General features: G+C 38.2%; 8 protein-coding genes across 9 annotated transcripts; 5 read left to right on the top strand and 3 right to left on the bottom strand.

Annotated features, from left to right (window-relative positions):
• Positions 1-34: 34 nt before the first annotated feature.
• TfIIB (transcription factor IIB) lies at positions 35-1,491 on the bottom strand. Its single transcript, XM_002051119.4, has 4 exons — positions 1,338-1,491; positions 864-1,275; positions 574-808; positions 35-509 (listed from the first exon to the last, which is right to left on the bottom strand). The coding sequence occupies exons 1-4, from the start codon at positions 1,352-1,354 to the stop codon at positions 226-228; spliced, it is 948 nt and encodes a 315-aa protein (XP_002051155.1). The 5' UTR covers positions 1,355-1,491; the 3' UTR covers positions 35-225.
• Positions 1,492-2,043: 552 nt separating this feature from the next.
• STUB1 (STIP1 homology and U-box containing protein 1) lies at positions 2,044-3,688 on the top strand. Its single transcript, XM_002051120.4, has 6 exons — positions 2,044-2,384; positions 2,443-2,641; positions 2,699-2,840; positions 2,917-3,022; positions 3,223-3,279; positions 3,343-3,688. The coding sequence occupies exons 1-6, from the start codon at positions 2,262-2,264 to the stop codon at positions 3,583-3,585; spliced, it is 870 nt and encodes a 289-aa protein (XP_002051156.1). The 5' UTR covers positions 2,044-2,261; the 3' UTR covers positions 3,586-3,688.
• Positions 3,689-3,916: 228 nt separating this feature from the next.
• RfC3 (replication factor C subunit RfC3) lies at positions 3,917-5,333 on the top strand. Its single transcript, XM_002051121.4, has 5 exons — positions 3,917-4,098; positions 4,162-4,612; positions 4,683-4,897; positions 4,959-5,036; positions 5,097-5,333. The coding sequence occupies exons 1-5, from the start codon at positions 3,996-3,998 to the stop codon at positions 5,246-5,248; spliced, it is 999 nt and encodes a 332-aa protein (XP_002051157.1). The 5' UTR covers positions 3,917-3,995; the 3' UTR covers positions 5,249-5,333.
• A 101-nt stretch (positions 5,334-5,434) lies between these two features.
• Positions 5,435-7,398, top strand: LOC6628047 (probable trafficking protein particle complex subunit 13 homolog). Its single transcript, XM_002051122.4, has 5 exons — positions 5,435-5,545; positions 5,605-5,992; positions 6,054-6,366; positions 6,426-6,554; positions 6,618-7,398. The coding sequence occupies exons 1-5, from the start codon at positions 5,503-5,505 to the stop codon at positions 7,059-7,061; spliced, it is 1,317 nt and encodes a 438-aa protein (XP_002051158.1). The 5' UTR covers positions 5,435-5,502; the 3' UTR covers positions 7,062-7,398.
• Positions 7,399-7,402: 4 nt separating this feature from the next.
• Ir31a (Ionotropic receptor 31a) lies at positions 7,403-13,392 on the top strand. The gene is made up of 6 exons (XM_015173434.3): positions 7,403-7,550; positions 7,618-8,108; positions 8,178-9,047; positions 9,105-9,391; positions 9,449-9,588; positions 9,649-13,392. The coding sequence occupies exons 1-6, from the start codon at positions 7,403-7,405 to the stop codon at positions 9,720-9,722; spliced, it is 2,010 nt and encodes a 669-aa protein (XP_015028920.1). The 3' UTR covers positions 9,723-13,392.
• On the bottom strand, positions 10,027-12,771 carry lft (Limb expression 1 family member lowfat). Of its 2 annotated transcripts, none has more exons than XM_015172592.3 (5): positions 12,602-12,771; positions 11,655-11,867; positions 11,421-11,584; positions 11,170-11,360; positions 10,027-11,107 (listed from the first exon to the last, which is right to left on the bottom strand). In XM_015172592.3, the coding sequence occupies exons 2-5, from the start codon at positions 11,725-11,727 to the stop codon at positions 10,729-10,731; spliced, it is 807 nt and encodes a 268-aa protein (XP_015028078.1). In that variant the 5' UTR covers positions 11,728-11,867; positions 12,602-12,771; the 3' UTR covers positions 10,027-10,728. The 2 variants fall into 2 exon arrangements, with proteins under 2 accessions (XP_015028078.1, XP_070065573.1); XM_070209472.1 differs by lacking the exon at positions 12,602-12,771 and adding an exon at positions 12,344-12,503.
• Positions 13,173-15,917, bottom strand: Frmd5 (FERM domain containing). Its single transcript, XM_002051125.4, has 8 exons — positions 15,520-15,917; positions 15,102-15,206; positions 15,001-15,043; positions 14,765-14,938; positions 14,324-14,703; positions 14,172-14,260; positions 13,894-14,111; positions 13,173-13,831 (listed from the first exon to the last, which is right to left on the bottom strand). The coding sequence occupies exons 1-8, from the start codon at positions 15,607-15,609 to the stop codon at positions 13,173-13,175; spliced, it is 1,758 nt and encodes a 585-aa protein (XP_002051161.1). The 5' UTR covers positions 15,610-15,917.
• Positions 15,918-16,179: 262 nt separating this feature from the next.
• Sps2 (Selenophosphate synthetase 2) lies at positions 16,180-17,959 on the top strand. The gene is made up of 4 exons (XM_002051123.4): positions 16,180-16,423; positions 16,659-17,034; positions 17,099-17,292; positions 17,349-17,959. Exons 1-4 carry the CDS (start codon positions 16,261-16,263, stop codon positions 17,729-17,731), a joined length of 1,116 nt encoding a protein of 371 aa, XP_002051159.3. The 5' UTR covers positions 16,180-16,260; the 3' UTR covers positions 17,732-17,959.
• The last annotated feature ends 47 nt before the right edge of the window (positions 17,960-18,006 follow it).

Below are 18,006 nucleotides of genomic sequence, written 5' to 3'. Positions count from 1 at the left end.
AAGCTTCGTGCTGCATTTTAACAAGGCGAGTTCATTTGCATTTTAAGGCGTTTTAATTTGAATAAAATCGTATTTTTCTTGTGATTAAAGTATGGTCAATTCTGCCTTAAAACTAGGCATGCCCTACACACATATTTATGTATATCCATGTTGCTAATTTTGCAAACTTAGTTTCTGAAGGTATAAATGATGATTGAGCATCGATATTCTTTGTTGCAGGATATTTTACATTTGCGGCAGCTGATCAATTGGTGTTGTAAACTTGAAATCCTCTGGAAATAGTTTTGCTGCATGCGGATACATTAGCTTATATGATTGTCTTATGGTCACATCAGCTACTCCAGCAATATCACCAATTTCCTTTTGGCTGCGCTTATGCTCAGATGCTTGCGATGCCATATAAATTGCGGCGGCTGCCACAGAGATTGGCGATCGACCAGGTACAATGTCCATTTCCACAGCTTTTTTTGCAATGTGTGTAGCAGCTCGCTGCACCATATTCGGCAAATCTGCAAAAAATATATATAAGAAAATGATGTCGAATCTAAAACATCCTTTAAACGATCAACTTACCCAAATTTGCGCAAAAACGGCACATAAAATCGGCAGTGGTAATTAAATCAACACTTGTCTCAAGTGCTTTTAACGTTAGCTTAAAGCATCTGCCAATTTCTTTCTTGCTAATCTTACTAACTGCACAGATTTCCTTGAATGTGCGTGGAACGCCTTCTTGGCGGCAGGCTATATACAAGCAAGCGGATGCTTTGGCATCATTTGAGCGTCCTTTTAGATTTTTACCATCATGCACCTGGAAATCAAATCGGGCTATAGAAGTAATCAAACTTAATACTTGTTCTGCTCACCTGCTTGAACAAGTTATTTGCGCGGTCGACAATGGTTTTGGGTAAATTGATGCGGTCGGCCATTGATGAAATTTCTTTGAATGCGGAGATTAGCGAACGATCTGAACTGCTCATAGTGCGTCTGTTTTGGTATTTTGGTGCACCGAATGCATCAAATGAAGCTGAGCCAGTGCCAGGACCAATAATTGTGGATAAATCACCGCCACTTAGTAGGGGATTCTCTGGACCGCCAACACGACTGGGATCTACACCACTTTTCTCGTTGCTGAATGTGCGCCACTCGGAGCCCACATCAATAACGCGGTCTCCAACAACCAAGCCACACTCTGAGCATATCATGTCACCAGCTCGATAATCCTCAATTAATGGAGACTCGGGGTGTGCATAGCAGCACACCTTATTGTTTTCGAGTCTAGTGAATTGCCATGATGCTTATTAAAATGACTCACAATGGATATTAATTATATTATTTACCTTGAAGTTGAAGCCATTTGATATTTGTTTATCGTTTTTATGCTCAACTATTTTTTAATCTTTTACGTTTTTTCTATTTGCAAACGCAAAAAACTAATTTAGACTGACAAAAAATTCGCTTCTTCTTCTTCGTTTATCTGTTAAGTTAACATGGTGGTAACATGTTTTTAACAGGTTGTCGAAATACTTACGGTGAACTATAGTGTTGAAAAAAAAATCCTAACATATATTAAAAAATGGGAAAATTATAATAAAACTCTTATCGCCGCTTTTGACAAGAAACGAAGAGTTGCCCCAAAACAATTTCGAAATTTTTAAGCTGATTACAGAGATTACATTAGAAAACAGCTGATATTAACACTTATCGGTAATCAGCAGAAAAGAGATATATGAGCTTTCCGATATTATTTTAAAACCGCTTTTGAGCACTTATACTATTTTTAAAAGAGCAAAACAAATGAAGTTGCAAAAAAACAGATAAGATGCTTCGAGCTCAGCTTTCAAACTGAACACAATTTTTCATTTACAAGACTATTTTTGAAACTAAAAGTCAGACTGCTGTAGAAACATTTTATTTTTCCTTATCACATAGCATAACTAACTTATTCCAAAAGCGGCACAATTAATATCGAACTTCTTACACACTCAATAATGTGCGACTATCGATAAATAGTAGTGTTAAACAGATTTCGAAAATTACTTACATACACACACACATACATATATGTATTTGATGTTGAAGAAAAACAAAAGAGAGGCCCTTTTATTTTTGGTGCATCGGAATACGGATTAAATGATACGCAAATTCTGTAGTGCTTCTATTGCTCAGGATACTCGTGTCAGCTGTTTTTGACAATTTCTATGCCTACATAAATAATTTTCTCAGACATATAATACGATTAAGAAAGCAAAACTATTCCCAGCATGACGAGCAAACATATTTATTCAACAACAAATTTATCTGACCTGCAATTGAAGGAACAGGGCAATTGTTTATTTGCAGCTCGCAAATATGAGGATGCGATTATATGTTACTCCAAGGCCATTGTAAGTGATTTTTAAACTTGAAACTTATATGTGAATCATATGTATTACATTTATATAGATTAAAAATCCCACAAATGCAACCTATTTTACAAACCGTGCCCTTTGCAATCTGAAGCTGAAGCGTTGGGAGCTATGCTGTCAGGATTGCCGGCGAGCTTTGGATATAGATGGAAATTTGCTAAAAGGACATTTTTTCTTGGGACAGGGCCTTATGGAGATAGATAATTATGATGAAGCAATAAAGCATCTTCAACGAGGTAGACATGTTTATTGTTGGAAATCCCCTTGGAGCTCTAATGGTCCTTTATTTTAAGCCTATGATTTGTCAAAGGAGCAAAAACAGAACTTCGGAGATGATATAACACTGCAGTTGAGACTGGCACGCAAAAAGCGTTGGAACGTTCTAGAGGAAAAACGAATACACCAAGAAATAGAGCTGCAGAGTTATTTGAATCGGTAATCGCATACACCTACTCAAGTCTCACTTGAAAATTGCTCAAAATTTGATCTTTATTTCTTTATGTATTGTCAGCTTGATCAAAGATGATATGGAAAACCGTCTTGCCAGTCTCAAGTTGAATGAAAACTTGAATGAGGAACACCTAAAAGATAAACAGCAGGAAATTGAACAAGAATGTGTAAGTTTACGAGAGGAGCTCGCATAACTAAGCTCAATTGAAATATCAATATTTCTATACGCGTGTTCAATAATAATGAATCAATAATCAATGAATTCTATAATATTGTGTATTCTAAATTGGACCACGCTATTGAGTTAAGAATTCGTAAACAGTGTAATTTGACGCCTCTTTGTTATTTATATAAATTTTTTCTATAGGATGATCACATCCAAGAGCTTAACAACATATTCGCAAAAGTGGATGAACGCCGAAGGGTAAGTTATGGAGTTAAGTTATAAGTGCAAACTATATTTATATGCATCAAATTTGATTTACAGAAACGTGATGTGCCGGATTTCCTATGCGGAAAAATAAGTTTCGAGATTTTAACAGACCCTGTGATCACCCCATCTGGTATCACCTATGAGCGGAAGGACATTGAGGAGCATTTGCAGCGTGTTGGCCATTTTGATCCTGTTACACGAGTCAAACTCACGCAAGACCAGTTAATACCAAACTTTTCAATGAAGGAGGTAGTTGACTCATTTATTGCCGACAATGAATGGTCTTTAGATTATTAATTTGTTGTTTTTTGTAATTATAAACATAAACAACACAAAAAATATATATATATTGTAATTAAATAGCTGTTAGAAGCAGTTAAATATAAAAGGTCAAGAAGTATTTCTCTCTATTTATTAAATATGTTCGGTTGAAAACATCATATATTGATGACATCAAATAAAATAATGCTACAAAAGCTAATTGGAATAAATTAAAACAAATCATTGAAACGTTTTTAATTAGTTTCTAGAACAGTAAAGAAGATGTCGAAAACATCGTAAGAACATCGCTTTCAAAGTCAAAGTGGAAACGATGACTTAACACGCGAGTTATCGATATATTTTTCGATAGGACTCGGTCGCTTAGAAAACGGCGCGAATGCGTAAATATTTTTCCAGTATACAATTTAGTGGAAAGTACAATTAAGATGTCCGAAAGCAATGGTGCGGTCGCGCGTATGCCATGGGTTGAAAAATATCGTCCCAACTGCTTGGATGACTTGATATCCCATGAGGAAATAATATCGACTAGTAAGTGCATGCTTTAATTGTGGCAGACCGAATTGTGCAGCTCACATTTTTTATACATTTTAGTCAATCGTTTCATTAATCAGAAGCAGCTGCCTCACTTGCTCTTTTATGGGCCACCTGGCACGGGCAAGACGAGTACCATCCTTGCCTGTGCACGTCAACTCTACTCGCCGGCACACTTTAAGTCTATGGTATTGGAGTTAAATGCTTCCGACGATCGTGGCATTGGCATCGTTCGCGGCCAGATACTTAACTTTGCCTCGACACGCACCATTTTCTGTGGCACGTTTAAGCTAATCATTCTGGATGAGGCAGATGCCATGACCAACGACGCGCAGAATGCACTGCGCCGCATCATTGAGAAATACACCGAAAATGTTCGCTTTTGCGTCATTTGCAATTACCTGAGCAAAATAATACCGGCTCTACAATCGCGTTGCACACGCTTCCGGTTCGCACCGCTCTCACCCGAGCAGATGCTGCCGCGTCTTAATAAGGTTATACAGGAGGAAAAGTAAGTTGTCAATGCAAATTTTAAATTAGTGTCGTCTTAAGCTTAACATTTGTACTGTTTGCCTTTTAAGTGTCAACGTTACGGATGATGGCAAGAACGCATTACTGACGCTGGCCAAAGGTGATATGCGAAAGGTGTTAAATGTGCTGCAGAGTACCTCCATGGCTTTTGACATAGTCAACGAGGATAATGTTTATATGTGTGTGGGTTATCCGCTTAGAAGTGAAATTGAACATATGCTGCAAACATTGCTCTCGGCAGCGACCTTTGATTCAGCATTTGATAGTAAGTACTCAGCTCATGGGAAAAGAATGCACCTTAGTCTTACAAATTCATTTTTAATCAGCTATTGAGGAAGCCAAGAGTAAGCGCGGACTTGCCCTGGAGGACATTGTCACTGAACTGCATTTGTTTATTATGAGACGTGAGTATAAGTTACAGTCTTCTTTTCTTTGTATAATTCATTGTTGCCCTTTGCCTACAGTTGAATTGCCCATGTCGGTAATGAATAAATTAATTGTCAAGATGGCACAGGTCGAAGAAAGATTAACAAAAGGCTGCACTGAGACTGCCCAAACCGCAGCGCTGGTCTCTGCGTTCTTTATTAGTCGTGACATGGTTTCGCTGGAGAGCTAGAGGGTGGTTGAATTTGTTTGCCGTAATATATGTAAATTAAACTTAAGCTACTTATTTAATGAAAATGCATGTAGTAAGCCGATAATTGGAATTCGTTTAAATAATAATGAAGGGATTCAAGATAATAATCGTCGAGGTTTTTATGATATTAACGATATATATCGTCACCTTGCTGTCATCACTAATAAACAACCATCGATAACTTAGATATTTGTGTTTTATTTTATATGCGTTTCACCTGATACTTGAACAAAATGAATGCTGCTGACACGGAAACTCATTTATTGGCTTTAAAGGGTAGGCAAACCTGCAGTCTGCAGTCTACAGAATTCTTTGATTCAAGAGTATTATTACAGTTATGCGACTGACCCGTCCCACGTTAGTAGGACTGGGGCCAATTGTTACCTGTGAGCCGAAGGATTTGCCACAGAGTTTTAACCGACTGGTTGAGTTCGATGGCATAGCGAGAACTTGTGCCGAAGCCCTTGGAGCTGGCCAAACTATGCTGCTACCCCAATCATTTGGAAATATATATCTAGGCGAAACATTTTCCAGCTACATTTGTGTACACAATTGCACGTCTCATCCCGTTGAAGGCGTTTCTGTAAAGGTCGATCTGCAGTCAAACACGTCGCGAATAAATTTGCTAATGCATGAAAACAAGAAATCTTCAGTGGTCCTAACAGCCGATGAGACGCTCGATGATGTCATTCGATATGAAGTAAAGGAGATTGGAACTCATATGTGCGTAACATTTGCCTATTTCAATCAATATTATCAATAATTAACTGAAAAAATCTATTAGATTGGTGTGTGAGGTGAATTATACTAGTCCCGCTGGCTTCGCACAATCGCTAAGAAAGTTCTTCAAATTCCAAGTGCTTAAGCCACTGGATGTGAAAACTAAGTTTTATAATGCCGAAATGGATGAAATATATCTAGAGGCGCAAATTCAAAACGTGACCACCGGGCCATTTTGTCTGGAAAAAGTTGAATTGGACAGTTCCGAGCAATACACTGTGACTTCCTTGAATACTCTACCCAACGGAGAGTCGGTATTCACGTCCAAAAATATGCTGCAGCCAAATAACAGCTGTCAATTTCTGTACTGCATAAAGGTGGATCCAATGGTCGCATAAACTCTTAATCAAAAGATTAATTATTTTTAAAATTCCAGCCAAAACCCGAAGTTGCGAAGCACATCAAAACACTTCGCGAAGCAAATAATGTGGGTAAGCTGGACATTGTTTGGAGATCGAATTTCGGGGAGAAAGGCAGATTGCAGACAAGCCAATTGCAGAGATTGGTAGGTACTCAGAAAAATGTATCCATACAAATTAGATTTATATAGGTTTTTAATCACTTTCAGCCCTTTGAATACAAGGACCTACGCTTAGAAGTAATCGATGCCGAGAATATTGTCAAAATCGGCACCATATTTACCTTCCAATGCAGGGTAACCAATACAGCCGAGCACGCCATGAAGCTGCATATAACTCTCGAAACTAAAGCGTTTGCCGACTGTCCCTATACTGGCTCGGCTAATTTTGTATTGGATGTATTGCAGCCGGGCCAGTTTGCAGAATTTCCACTAACCATTTGTCCATCTAAATTGGGGCTTATTAAGGTATCCCCATTACTTATAGTAGACACACTGAAAAACGAGCAGTTCCTAATGACAAAAGTTGTGGAAGTCTTTGTTGTAGATGCCGATTACCATCAGGATGGTACATTTTTGCTAAATAAGCTGATTCGTTATGAAAATCCCATTGACTCGTTAATGCAAAAGCAAATACAGTTGCAAGTGGTATAGTGATTGCTTGAATAAAATTTTAAATGCAAAAGAAAGCCAATTGTAAATAATAGCAGTCACTATAATGATAAGTATAGAATACCTTAAAAAACTATTAATCTAATTTAATAGCATATAGAATTGAGCCGGATCCTTTAACTGTAACTAAAAATGTATTTCTGCAGATTTTGTTTGATTGATAATTTAATTGGCTCCTTACGCACAATTACGCGTATATTTTTCAATTTGCATTTGTAAGTGCTTGCTTCAATTTGAGCTGTCAATCAACCAACTAGTGCACTAAGCTATAAAAGAAAGCGTGTTTGCTTAAATATCACAGATTACAAAGATAACTATATGCAATGTGTTTGAGCGTGCTGGCTTTAGTGTTAACCTTAGCATGTGTGTTTTTGGGACAAAGTTCCCCAATGGAAACTTCTGTTTTAACGGAGTTCACGACGCGATTGGTTAAAACTAGGGAAAGCATTATATTTGCCTGTTCTGAAGAAGGTATGCAATTTACTTTTGTATTGACAAATTTTCAATTATTAATTTAGCATAATATTTTCATTTTTAGATCTTTATTCGAATGCTCTAGCACTCATGGAATCCAATCAATTTGTTCAACCGGTCCACATAAATAGCTCATATTTGCTTAAATCAATTTTAACAAGAAAAAATTATGCTCGAACGACTGTGATTGTGGACACCAATTGCGAAGGTTCATCTAGGCTGCTCAAGGAGGCTTCTGCCAATAGATACTTCAACAAAACATATCAGTGGCTGCTGTTGGGCATAGATAGAAGTATTGACGAGTTGCTCCCACTCGAGCTAGATTACGTTGGACCGAATGCGCAAATGACCTATGTCAATAAGACAACGGATGCCTATTATCTTTGGGACATACATTCAAAGGGCCGTCAACTGAAATCAGCCTTGGAAATACATTTGATAGCAAAACTATCAAATGATAAAAAACAATTGTTTATAATTAAAGACGTATTCGAGCTGCAAAGCATAAAATATCGCAGTCAATTCAATGGATTGACTTTAAGGGGTGCAAGTGTGGTAAGCAAAAATGCTGTGTAAAATAAAATTTAATTTCAACTTATACAAACCGTTTATTAAATTTTTTAGATTGATCAAGAGAATATACTGACAAATGAACAAATTGAAGCAGTACTCTCACGACCCACAAAGGATCCTGGTGTAGCAGCATTCATCAAGTATCATTACGAGCTGTTATGCCTGCTCAGAGATCGTTTTAATTTTACCGTCAAGTTTCGCAACTCCCGGGGTTGGGCTGGTAGATTGGGCAACACAACTTTTCGACTGGGATTGCTGGGCATAATTATGCGCAACGAGGCAGACATTGCAGCTTCCGGCGCATTCAATCGTATAAATCGCTTTGCTGAGTTCGACACTATACACCAGAGCTGGAAGTTTGAGACAGCGTTTTTGTTTCGCTTTACGCCCGACTTGGATACACACGGAAAAAGCGGTAATTTTTTAGCACCCTTTAGCAGACAGGTGTGGCTCTTCACGTTGGGCACCTTAATAGGGATTACCGTCATTTGGTTGCTCCTCGAGTACCTGAGCAACAGATGGCATACCAAAGCAGAGAAACAGTTGAAACGAAGAAATTTGAATATAAGAAATATATTGTGGGTAGCTAGACTGAGGCGGAAGGCCACAAATTTGACAGCTGAAAATATAATGACACGTCCAGATCCCAAATCGCAAAGCAACTGGACAGAACGTATTCTACATACTTTTGGTGCCGTCTGTCAACAGGGAATGGAACCTATTCCCAAGGACTTACCGTCTCGTTCTATTGTGGTAACAGTTTATCTATTCTCCGTGGTAATGTACAACTATTACACGTCATCTGTCGTTGGTGGATTGCTCAGCTCTTCGGATCAAGGTCCGGCTACGGTTGATGAAATAACATCTAGCCCTCTCAAACTATCATTTGAAGATATTGGATACTATAAAGTTTTATTTAGAGTAAGTCGAGACAATCAAGTAAAAAGGTTCACCTCTTAAAATATGTTTCAAAAATAGGAAAGTTCAAACCCGGTTGTGACCCGGTTAATAAGCAAAAAATTGTCCACATCTAGAGGTGCCAATGAAATGGGTGTGTACGGCCACATAGAGGAAGCGATTCCATATCTCAAGAGTGGCGGTTTCGCATTTCACTGCGAGGTAGTTGACGCCTATCCGATAATAGCAGAATTGTTTGACGCTAATGAAATCTGCGATTTGCGCGAGGTATCCGGTCTTATGGAAGTGGAGATTATGAATTGGATTGTGCATAAAAATAGTCAATATACGGAGCTCTTCAAAACAGCGTAAGTACATAATTATAATGATATATATTATTTCATTTAATTTGCATTGCAATTTAGAATGTGCAATGCACGCGAAGTTGGTTTAGTTGAGAGAATTCTTCGACAGCGTCAAATGAAAAAGCCAGCATGTCAGTCGTTGTACACCGTCTACCCGGTGACCATGTCAGGTGTTTCCTCAGCATTTCTCACCTTGCTATGTAAGAAATTGTTGTTGTTTTTTTCTTTTTTTAATATTTAATTCATGACCGCGTTTTAAGGTGGTGCATTACTCGCTTTACTGGCGCTGTGTCTGGAGATAGCAACGGTTAAATGGCGATTACGCCGGATCTAATTGGAATCTAACTAGAATTCGGTTTTGTTTTTTGTTGCACATTCGTAGTGTGGTATTAAAACAGTATTTTTCGCAACAGCATAACAGTATTTTTACATGCAAAACATTCAGTATTTTGTATTAAACCATTCGTAATACATTTGAAACTAGAAATTGATGCATGCCCGCCAAATCGCAAGAGATTGAAAAGCAAATGCATCAGCATTTTTGTTAATTGTTTGCTGAATGAAAGTATATGACTTTTTTGCTTGCTCTTGAAAGTTTTTAGTATTTTTTTATAGAAAAGATCGTAAGTGCACATATATAGAAAGGCAGACAGACATATTTTCTTGGTTTTATTTCGTTATTAGGCAATCGACATATGTATTAATACAATTCATTTTTTGCACTAGTTTAACATAATTTTGTTCAAAAGTTCACAAATAAAATAACTGAATTGCCAAATTAGTACATTTTATTAGGGATTGATGAAGTTAGTTAAAAATTTATCTAAATGGTAATATGCCTCAAATGAGTTGCGCTTGGCGCTGAGACAATGTTTGATATATAAATACACATGCATATACACACACAATAAATTTAACTATACTATTTAAGTTAAGTCTCAAAATAATTCCGTAAATTCAGTATTTAAATCACAATTTTTCATTCCGAAAGTATTTTGCACTTGTCAGTTTTTAAACGAGTTTCCTTTATCTTTTATGATAATTTGTATCTTTTCATAATATTAATTTGTCGGGCTGTCAGTAACTGATTATTATTCTCACATTTTTCTGGTAATTAGTTTTAAATGAGCTTTAACGGATTTAACAGAACTCGAGATCATGTGGTTTTGCCAATAAAATAAACTGTTGTTTGTGTTATGCGGGTTCTTGCGAAGATTACTTGCTGAATGTATGTATATATATAGAGATATGATGCTTTAATGATGCCAAGACTAAGAACGGATTGTTCTCCATATATACCTTATTGTATCCCCTTTATTATTAGCTCCTTTCACTTGTTTTCAGTTTTCAATGGATGCTGCACCCAAATTGCTGCCACCCAGTTGATTATGTGCTATCATTAATATGTCCTTTTTCTCCTTGGGAAAACGCAGCTCTCGTCCTGCCATGCGTGCCGTCTCTAGCTCGCGTTCAGCCAAGACCAGTTCTCTTCGCAGCACTCCTGGATTCTCCTGCTCACGTGCTATCCAGTCGAGTGCCATTTGGGCACGCATCTCATCATCCAGACTACGGTTTGAATAATGTGCGACCACCTCCTGCCTGGAGCACTGGCGCTCGCGCATTGCCTTTAAGGATCCATTCCAATGTAGTAGTTGAAAGACGGTCATCAATTCTTGAAATTCCAACATTGTTCGCCCCTTATTTGCTTCAAGCATGAATCTAGATACAGAGTTACGTTTAGACTTATGTTATATATAAAAAAAAGACGGTCTGCTACTTACCTAAATGCGCCGATTCCTGATTCTGGTAGTTCATTATTTTGTGGTGTTCCCTTGAAAGAGGCGCGTGCATCCTGAACAGCCTTTTCTATAAACTCATCGCTTATGCGACGAGATGGATGTTCATTGAATACCGAATTCATGAGGGCAATTTTAGCTGAACTTCGTCTGGCCTCCGCTTTAGTTGGGCAATTCTGCAATGTCAATGGCAAACGATTAGTATTATATATAACATGGTATTTAATAAATCCCACCTGAAAACTGCCAAAGCAACTCCCGCCAGGTAATGTTACGAAGCAAACATAGGGTTGGCTATTCGATGGAATCGATTCGTAAATCACAAGAGCTCCATTTTTCAACTCGACGCCGCGCGTCTGTTTCATTTGCCAAAACTCCTGCAAAGCTTCCACTACATTAACTAGAAAAAATGCAAATTTCCAAAACATCAAATTAAAAGGTAGATTTAAAAAATGACGTTTTCTTTTTACCCCTATAATCTCTATCTTCGTATAATCCGGATACCATTGGCAAAGCCCAAAAAGGTTCTTCGGGATAGACCATTATATGCTTGCCACTTGTTGAATATTGTACAAGATTGGAGCTAGAGAATCTATATTGATTCCAGCTTAAATCATCACAAGTAAAAGCGAAACACTTGGATTGACAATCCTAAATCAGCAGAGCTATTCATAAATCTGTTACTGAAAGTAAATAATAAAAGTGAAACAATTAAATGCCAATGTTGAGCTTCAAAAAAATTGTGTGCGTTTAATTGGAACTTTCTTGATTTTCTCCTTGAGTTATGTTCGGTGTACATGCATTTTTATTGAACACTTTACGCATTGGTAAAAGTACATTAACATGATGGTATTTCATCATCGGCAATTCCAGTTTGCTTCTTAAGTCATCTGTTTTATGCTCTTTTAGAAATCGCCTCACACAGGCACAACGCACACACACATGCACACACACACACACACACGCACGCATGGCTGCAGATGTACACATATGTGAGTCTGCAGGTTGTATGTGCATATTTTACAAGTGGTACAAGGAGTATACACACTTGAAACCCATAATTAATATATGTATATATGCATACATACATATGTAAGCCGTTAAATGGCTGTGGACAAACGACACGCACGCACACCTACATACATACATACATACTTACAAATGCATGTACACAGTTTTGTCAATTGCAAAAATGGTTTCTTGTATTATGACGAACACTTTTAGTTGCATATTAATTTTGCCATTTTATATGTTGCATTTATGTCAATTTGTCTTTATATATCTAATAATTATAAAATGGCGTTTGCACTTATACGTCAGCTAACAATCGCTAAAAAAAGAAACGGTTACACACGTATGCACAATATATATAAATGGGTTTGCAAGTGTTTAACTTGTTGAGCACAAGAAAACAAACCTGTAATTTTCATTGCCGACTCCGCGCATGCGCACTGTTCAATTATATCGGCTTGCAATTTTTCACTGTGTGATCGTACATAAGCTTTGTCGCAAGTGTTGGATAAGGAACAAACTTAATGGTTTGCTTGTCAGATTTTATCATCCTACCGTAAAAAAAAAGGGGGCCACTAATATGGTTGGCAACACTGTCGTGTGACCGCTGTAAATAAGTATTTTGATTGCGACTGCACAATATCGATTTCTGTCTTATCGATACTTTTAAAGAGAAATCGAATAGTGTAATTCAAAAAGTGAGTAATATCTGAAGGAGATTTTAAAAGAATGTTCAGTTTTTATAAACGTGAATTATGATGACTCTAATTACTTGATTACCGAGCTTACCGAGCTTAAGGAGAACTCTCTCTTCCATATCTCCGTTCGAATGAATGATTGGGAATATCTATAGAAACGTTTGGAATCAAATTTTTTACATTTATTTGCCAGAGTTATTGCAATTGTAACATTTTTTAAAAACTTTAAATGACTATAGCTCACATATCCGTATATGAAGTCTTTGGAATTGAATAAAATTACATTTTCCGGCCTAGTTTTTCCATAACAAATTCTTTTAGCGGCTGATAATACTGATAACGCAAACTAAGCATTTCGGGAGAATTGCGTACACGTTCAAATATTTCCAGCTCCGATTCCATAATGAAGACCGCAGTGCCGGCCATTGCGATGACAACAAATATTACGGATGGTATAAACGCGTGCAACAAATGAAATTTACGCAAACTCTTGCCGCCATTGGAATTTGAATGTGTGCGCGAGTATTTGCCAATATGTTTGCCGCTGGAGATACCGACGGAAGAGCTTGAATTTAAGGCGGGATTGGGCAGCGCATAGTACTGTTTGGATGAATAATAAAGATGCTGCTTGGAGTCGTTGTGATTGCCACGCGGCTTCCCAGCCACATCATAGCCACTAGCCGTAAGTCCGCTTTCCGTTGACGAATGCTCAATGGAGTCACGGAATGCATAGCCGGATAGTTCTGTTCCCATATGATTAAGTCTATCCATGTTTGAGGAGCGCAGACGCGCCTCCTCGCAAACGGGCTCCAGGATGGGCATTTGCAGGCTGCCGTTGACGCCCACGTCCTGGCCATGGCCGCCATAGATGAGAATGCTCGGTGCCATAGAACAGCCCAACGGCTCGGACATTGTTGAACGTGGCAAGCTGCTGTAGCCTGGTAAATCAAATGCAATTTGACATAATTCAAATATAGTTAAGGATTTCAATATTACTCACGTATTTGTGCCAAGTCGCCCTGTGGACTGGAGGGCGTGGCCGGCACACTGCTTGCCTTGCGTTTGCTAGACGTTGAATTGGTCATTTTTTGCTCGCGTAATGCGTTTATGCTTTCAGTCAGAATCTCGCGTTCAGTTCTACCGGTATAACGGAACTTTGTGCCCCAGGAGAAGAAGCCACCGCCGGAAACAACAGCCGCATGCTGGCTATTTGGCAAGCTGTGCAAAATGAATGTATGCGCATAAACGAAAGAGCCCAAAAATATCTCCTGTACTTACGTGAAGAAGAGCATTTGCTCGATCGCACACCTCCACAGGTAACGGCAAGCGGGTCCCGAGGGGCACTTGAAGCCAATTGTGTGCTTTTTCTGCAATTAACATTTACGTGTATGTGCTGAGATGGAAGTGTACAGATTGGGGCAAGCACTTACGGGCTCTCGGCTGGCATCCGTGAAGCTCAAATGTGCAATAAACATTTTGCCCTCGAAGTTAATCTTGTGCACCTCATTCCAGCGAAAGTGCTGGGAACGCTTGCCGGCCACGAAGGTGCTGATGCCGGCATGATTGATGCCAACGTACAGCAGGGAGCCGCGATGATCCTTGACGGGATGGGGATCAATGCCGTACGTTTCGAGGCCTCGGGCAATGCCCATAAACTCATCCATTGCCACGGAGGGATCCTGACCGGGCTTTCGCTTTTTATGCAGATCAATGATCTTCTTTTCCAGATTCTCGGTTTGGCGCAGAGCCAAATCCAGCGATGACACATAGTCGCCGATATGCATCATTTCGTCATAGTCCCCAAGTTCCTCTATAAATATAAATAAATTCATAATTTTCGATGTTTTTTCATACATAAAGTGAGGCCTTACCCTGCACAATCAATGCCCCAAGAGCGGCTGCCTCGCCCAGGGAACAGTATAGCCGGCCGTGACGAAGATCTCTCTTCAGCTGTTGGAAGAGCATGATGCGTCCATTGCCGGTAAGGCGAAATGGATCCGCTGGATAGAATTTGACGCGTAAGGAAAACAGCACAGGATCTATATCTGTGCAGAAAAAAAAAATGTATTTTCAGTTTGGTTTTCAAATATCATTTCCAAATATTTACCTTTGCATTGTTTCAATATGGATTTGGCCAAATCAAGCCAGTGCTAAAAACCAAAAACCATATATTTAACTAGGACTGTCTTTTAAAATTAATATATTTACCCGTTGTTTGCCTGTGTCTACATAACGTAAGCCAAAATAGTCCTTTTCCTTAATATCTAATTGCCTACATATATGGTCGACTAGGTAAATGCCTTTATGGAATGGCTAGAATTTGGAAGGACACATTTACAAATATTTGACAAATATTTTGATTAAATTTATAAAAAAGGCTATTAAGTTTTTGTGTTGGCTCCAAATGGGTTTGGCGTTTTTTTTATAGCTATAGGAAAGTTACGCCCTTACGAACTCCACCTTATTCTCATATCTACAAACACGCACACGCACACACACGCACGTACACACACACACACACACACGCATATATTTACAACAAACATCGGTGCGGCAAGACTTCTTTTTCGTATGTAAAATGCCGTTTATTCACTTGAGCACGTATTTATGTTCATTTAAAACCCACCTGAAATTCACACTCTAAGACATCAGAATCATCAAGTAGGCGCACAGTGCACTTATACACAATATTACATTCGTTTTTACTTTTAAACATTTTATTTTTGGTTCAAATTTTATCGACTTTTGTCAATGTTAAAAAAAAAAATAAAAAAGAAACTTTAAAGACCAACAATTGTATATAAAATATATTTTATATTCGTTTTATGGGCGTGTCTATTTTCATTGTTTTAAAAGTTGTGCATGGAAAGTATTTAATTGGGGAACGTTTATTAAACTTTGTTTGCCGACAATGTCAGTGTCCTTTATCGCCCTTCGCTTTTTCCTGTTAAGGGTGTTTTGGGTGGTTTTTTTTTGTTCGCTTGAGAAAATAAACAAGATAAAAGCGCAAAAAATGGACAAATGCGTGATACTTTTGTTCTGGCGTAGGAGTATATGGGGCTTGTGTAATTGGTTGTAAATAAAAAAAACCTATAAATTTGGTATAATAATATGAAATTACGCTTTAATGTCAAATATGTTTTTACATTTTCGGCATTTTTTAATTTCAACTTTAACAACGGTCATTTCGAGTAATCGATATTATATTATCGTGAAACCTATCGGATACTATTTGAAATAAAAGCTGCAGGAACTAGTTCACTTGCTCAGAGTAGTTCGATTTATTTTTCCCACGCAACTGAACAGCTGTGTGTAAGAGAAAATAGTTATAATTTTATGTGCTATATCTTTAGCGCGGATTTTGACGATGTTTCAACCTGAAGATCATGGCCTAGAGGCCGACTTTAGACTAACCATGTTCTCCACCCTTCGAGGGTGAGGCTGCAAAGTCCCCGAAGAGAAGCTTAAACAATATCTCAGGGGAACAGAAATAGTTAACAATGCACCTCAACACGATGACGACTTTATTGGTAAGCTTAATATGTGTTAAAAAATAAAATATATATTAAACACTCACTGAAAACTACTAGATAACAATTTTATATTTATGTGTTGCTTATCAAAATGTTCGAAGGCTAAGAAATGTAAACAAGCACACAAGAGATTAGCAAAAATATGACCTTTGCAATCCGAATACACCTTGAACTCGGCACATAAATAAGCGTAAATATTAAAATGAATTAAAAAATATTTTGAAATATATAGGATCTGGAATGGATTGCGCGGTTATACCCTTAGCACGGCACAAGGAATATTCGCTAGTACAGACGGTTGATTTCTTTTATCCTCTGGTTGACGACCCCGAAACAATGGGTCGCATTGCCCTGGCCAATGTATTAAGTGACATATACGCTGTCGGAATAACGGACATTGACAAAATCGAAATGCTCATTAGTGCACCCTCAAACATGACAGAGAAGCAGCGAGATATTGTGGTTCCATTAATAATGAAAGGTTTCCAAAGGGCAACAAGTGGCAGCGGGTGTTGTGGCAATGTCAGCGTCAAAAATGTTATCCTCAATCCCTGGTGCATTGTGGGAGGCATAGCTACAACACTTTGTCGAAAACAAGACATCATACTGTAAGTTGTAGTTTCTTCAAGAGAATATGTAATGCACATTTAACGAATTCTTAAATAACTTCAGACCTTCAAATGGCAAGGCCGGAGATGTATTGGTGCTAACCAAGCCGCTTGGAACACAGCTGGCGACAGCTGCACACATTTGGCAGAAGGAGAAAGATGATAAATATGAAAGGCTGCTAGCTGCTTTTACGGACGACGACATATTGGAAACATTTCAAATGGCCATAAAATCGATGACATACCTCAACCGAAATGGTATGATTCGGTTGATTTATCAATGATAAAATAAGTTAATTGAATTCATTTTTTAGCCGCACTTCTTATGCACAAATACGAGGCGCATGCTGCAACTGATGTCACCGGCTTTGGTTTGCTGGGACATGCCAAGAACCTTGTTGAATTCCAGAAGCAGCCGCTTTTGTTTCAAATTAACAAATTGCCCATTATTAAAAATGTTCTTAAATTTGGCGAATTAGTCGGACAAAGCACAAAGTTAACGGCAGGCAAAGCCGTTGAGACATCTGGCGGACTTCTCATTTGCCTGCCAAGAAATGCAGCTGAACAGTTTTGCGAGGAGTTTGAGAAAGTAACGAATGGAGCACAGAAGGCTTTTATTGTTGGTCAAGTTGTGGAAGCCGATAAATCTGCAGTTGAATTGGCAGAAAATGTTGAGCATATCGAGGTTTCTCTTTAAAAAAAAAATGTTAATTTAGTTTTTGTGAAGCGAATTGACTATTCAACTTATGATTACTATTTCATAAAGGCTTCTGGCTGGGAAATATTATGAACGGTTTTATGTGTAAATATAAAATGTTTGATATTTAGTTTGATTCCTTAAAACTATGAATTAACAACGTTTATTTATATATCTGTACTGCGATGTTGCAATAAAGTTTTTCTGTGCCGCGCTACCACTTAAAAAATCGCGACTGTTTACATTTACTAGCGCTGTTAGGTAACAGATCTGTT

This window comes from Drosophila virilis, chromosome 4 (genome assembly GCF_030788295.1).
Source record: "Drosophila virilis strain 15010-1051.87 chromosome 4, Dvir_AGI_RSII-ME, whole genome shotgun sequence".
Classification (NCBI taxonomy): domain Eukaryota; kingdom Metazoa; phylum Arthropoda; class Insecta; order Diptera; family Drosophilidae; genus Drosophila; species Drosophila virilis.
This window is presented reverse-complemented; position numbering and strand designations above follow the sequence as displayed.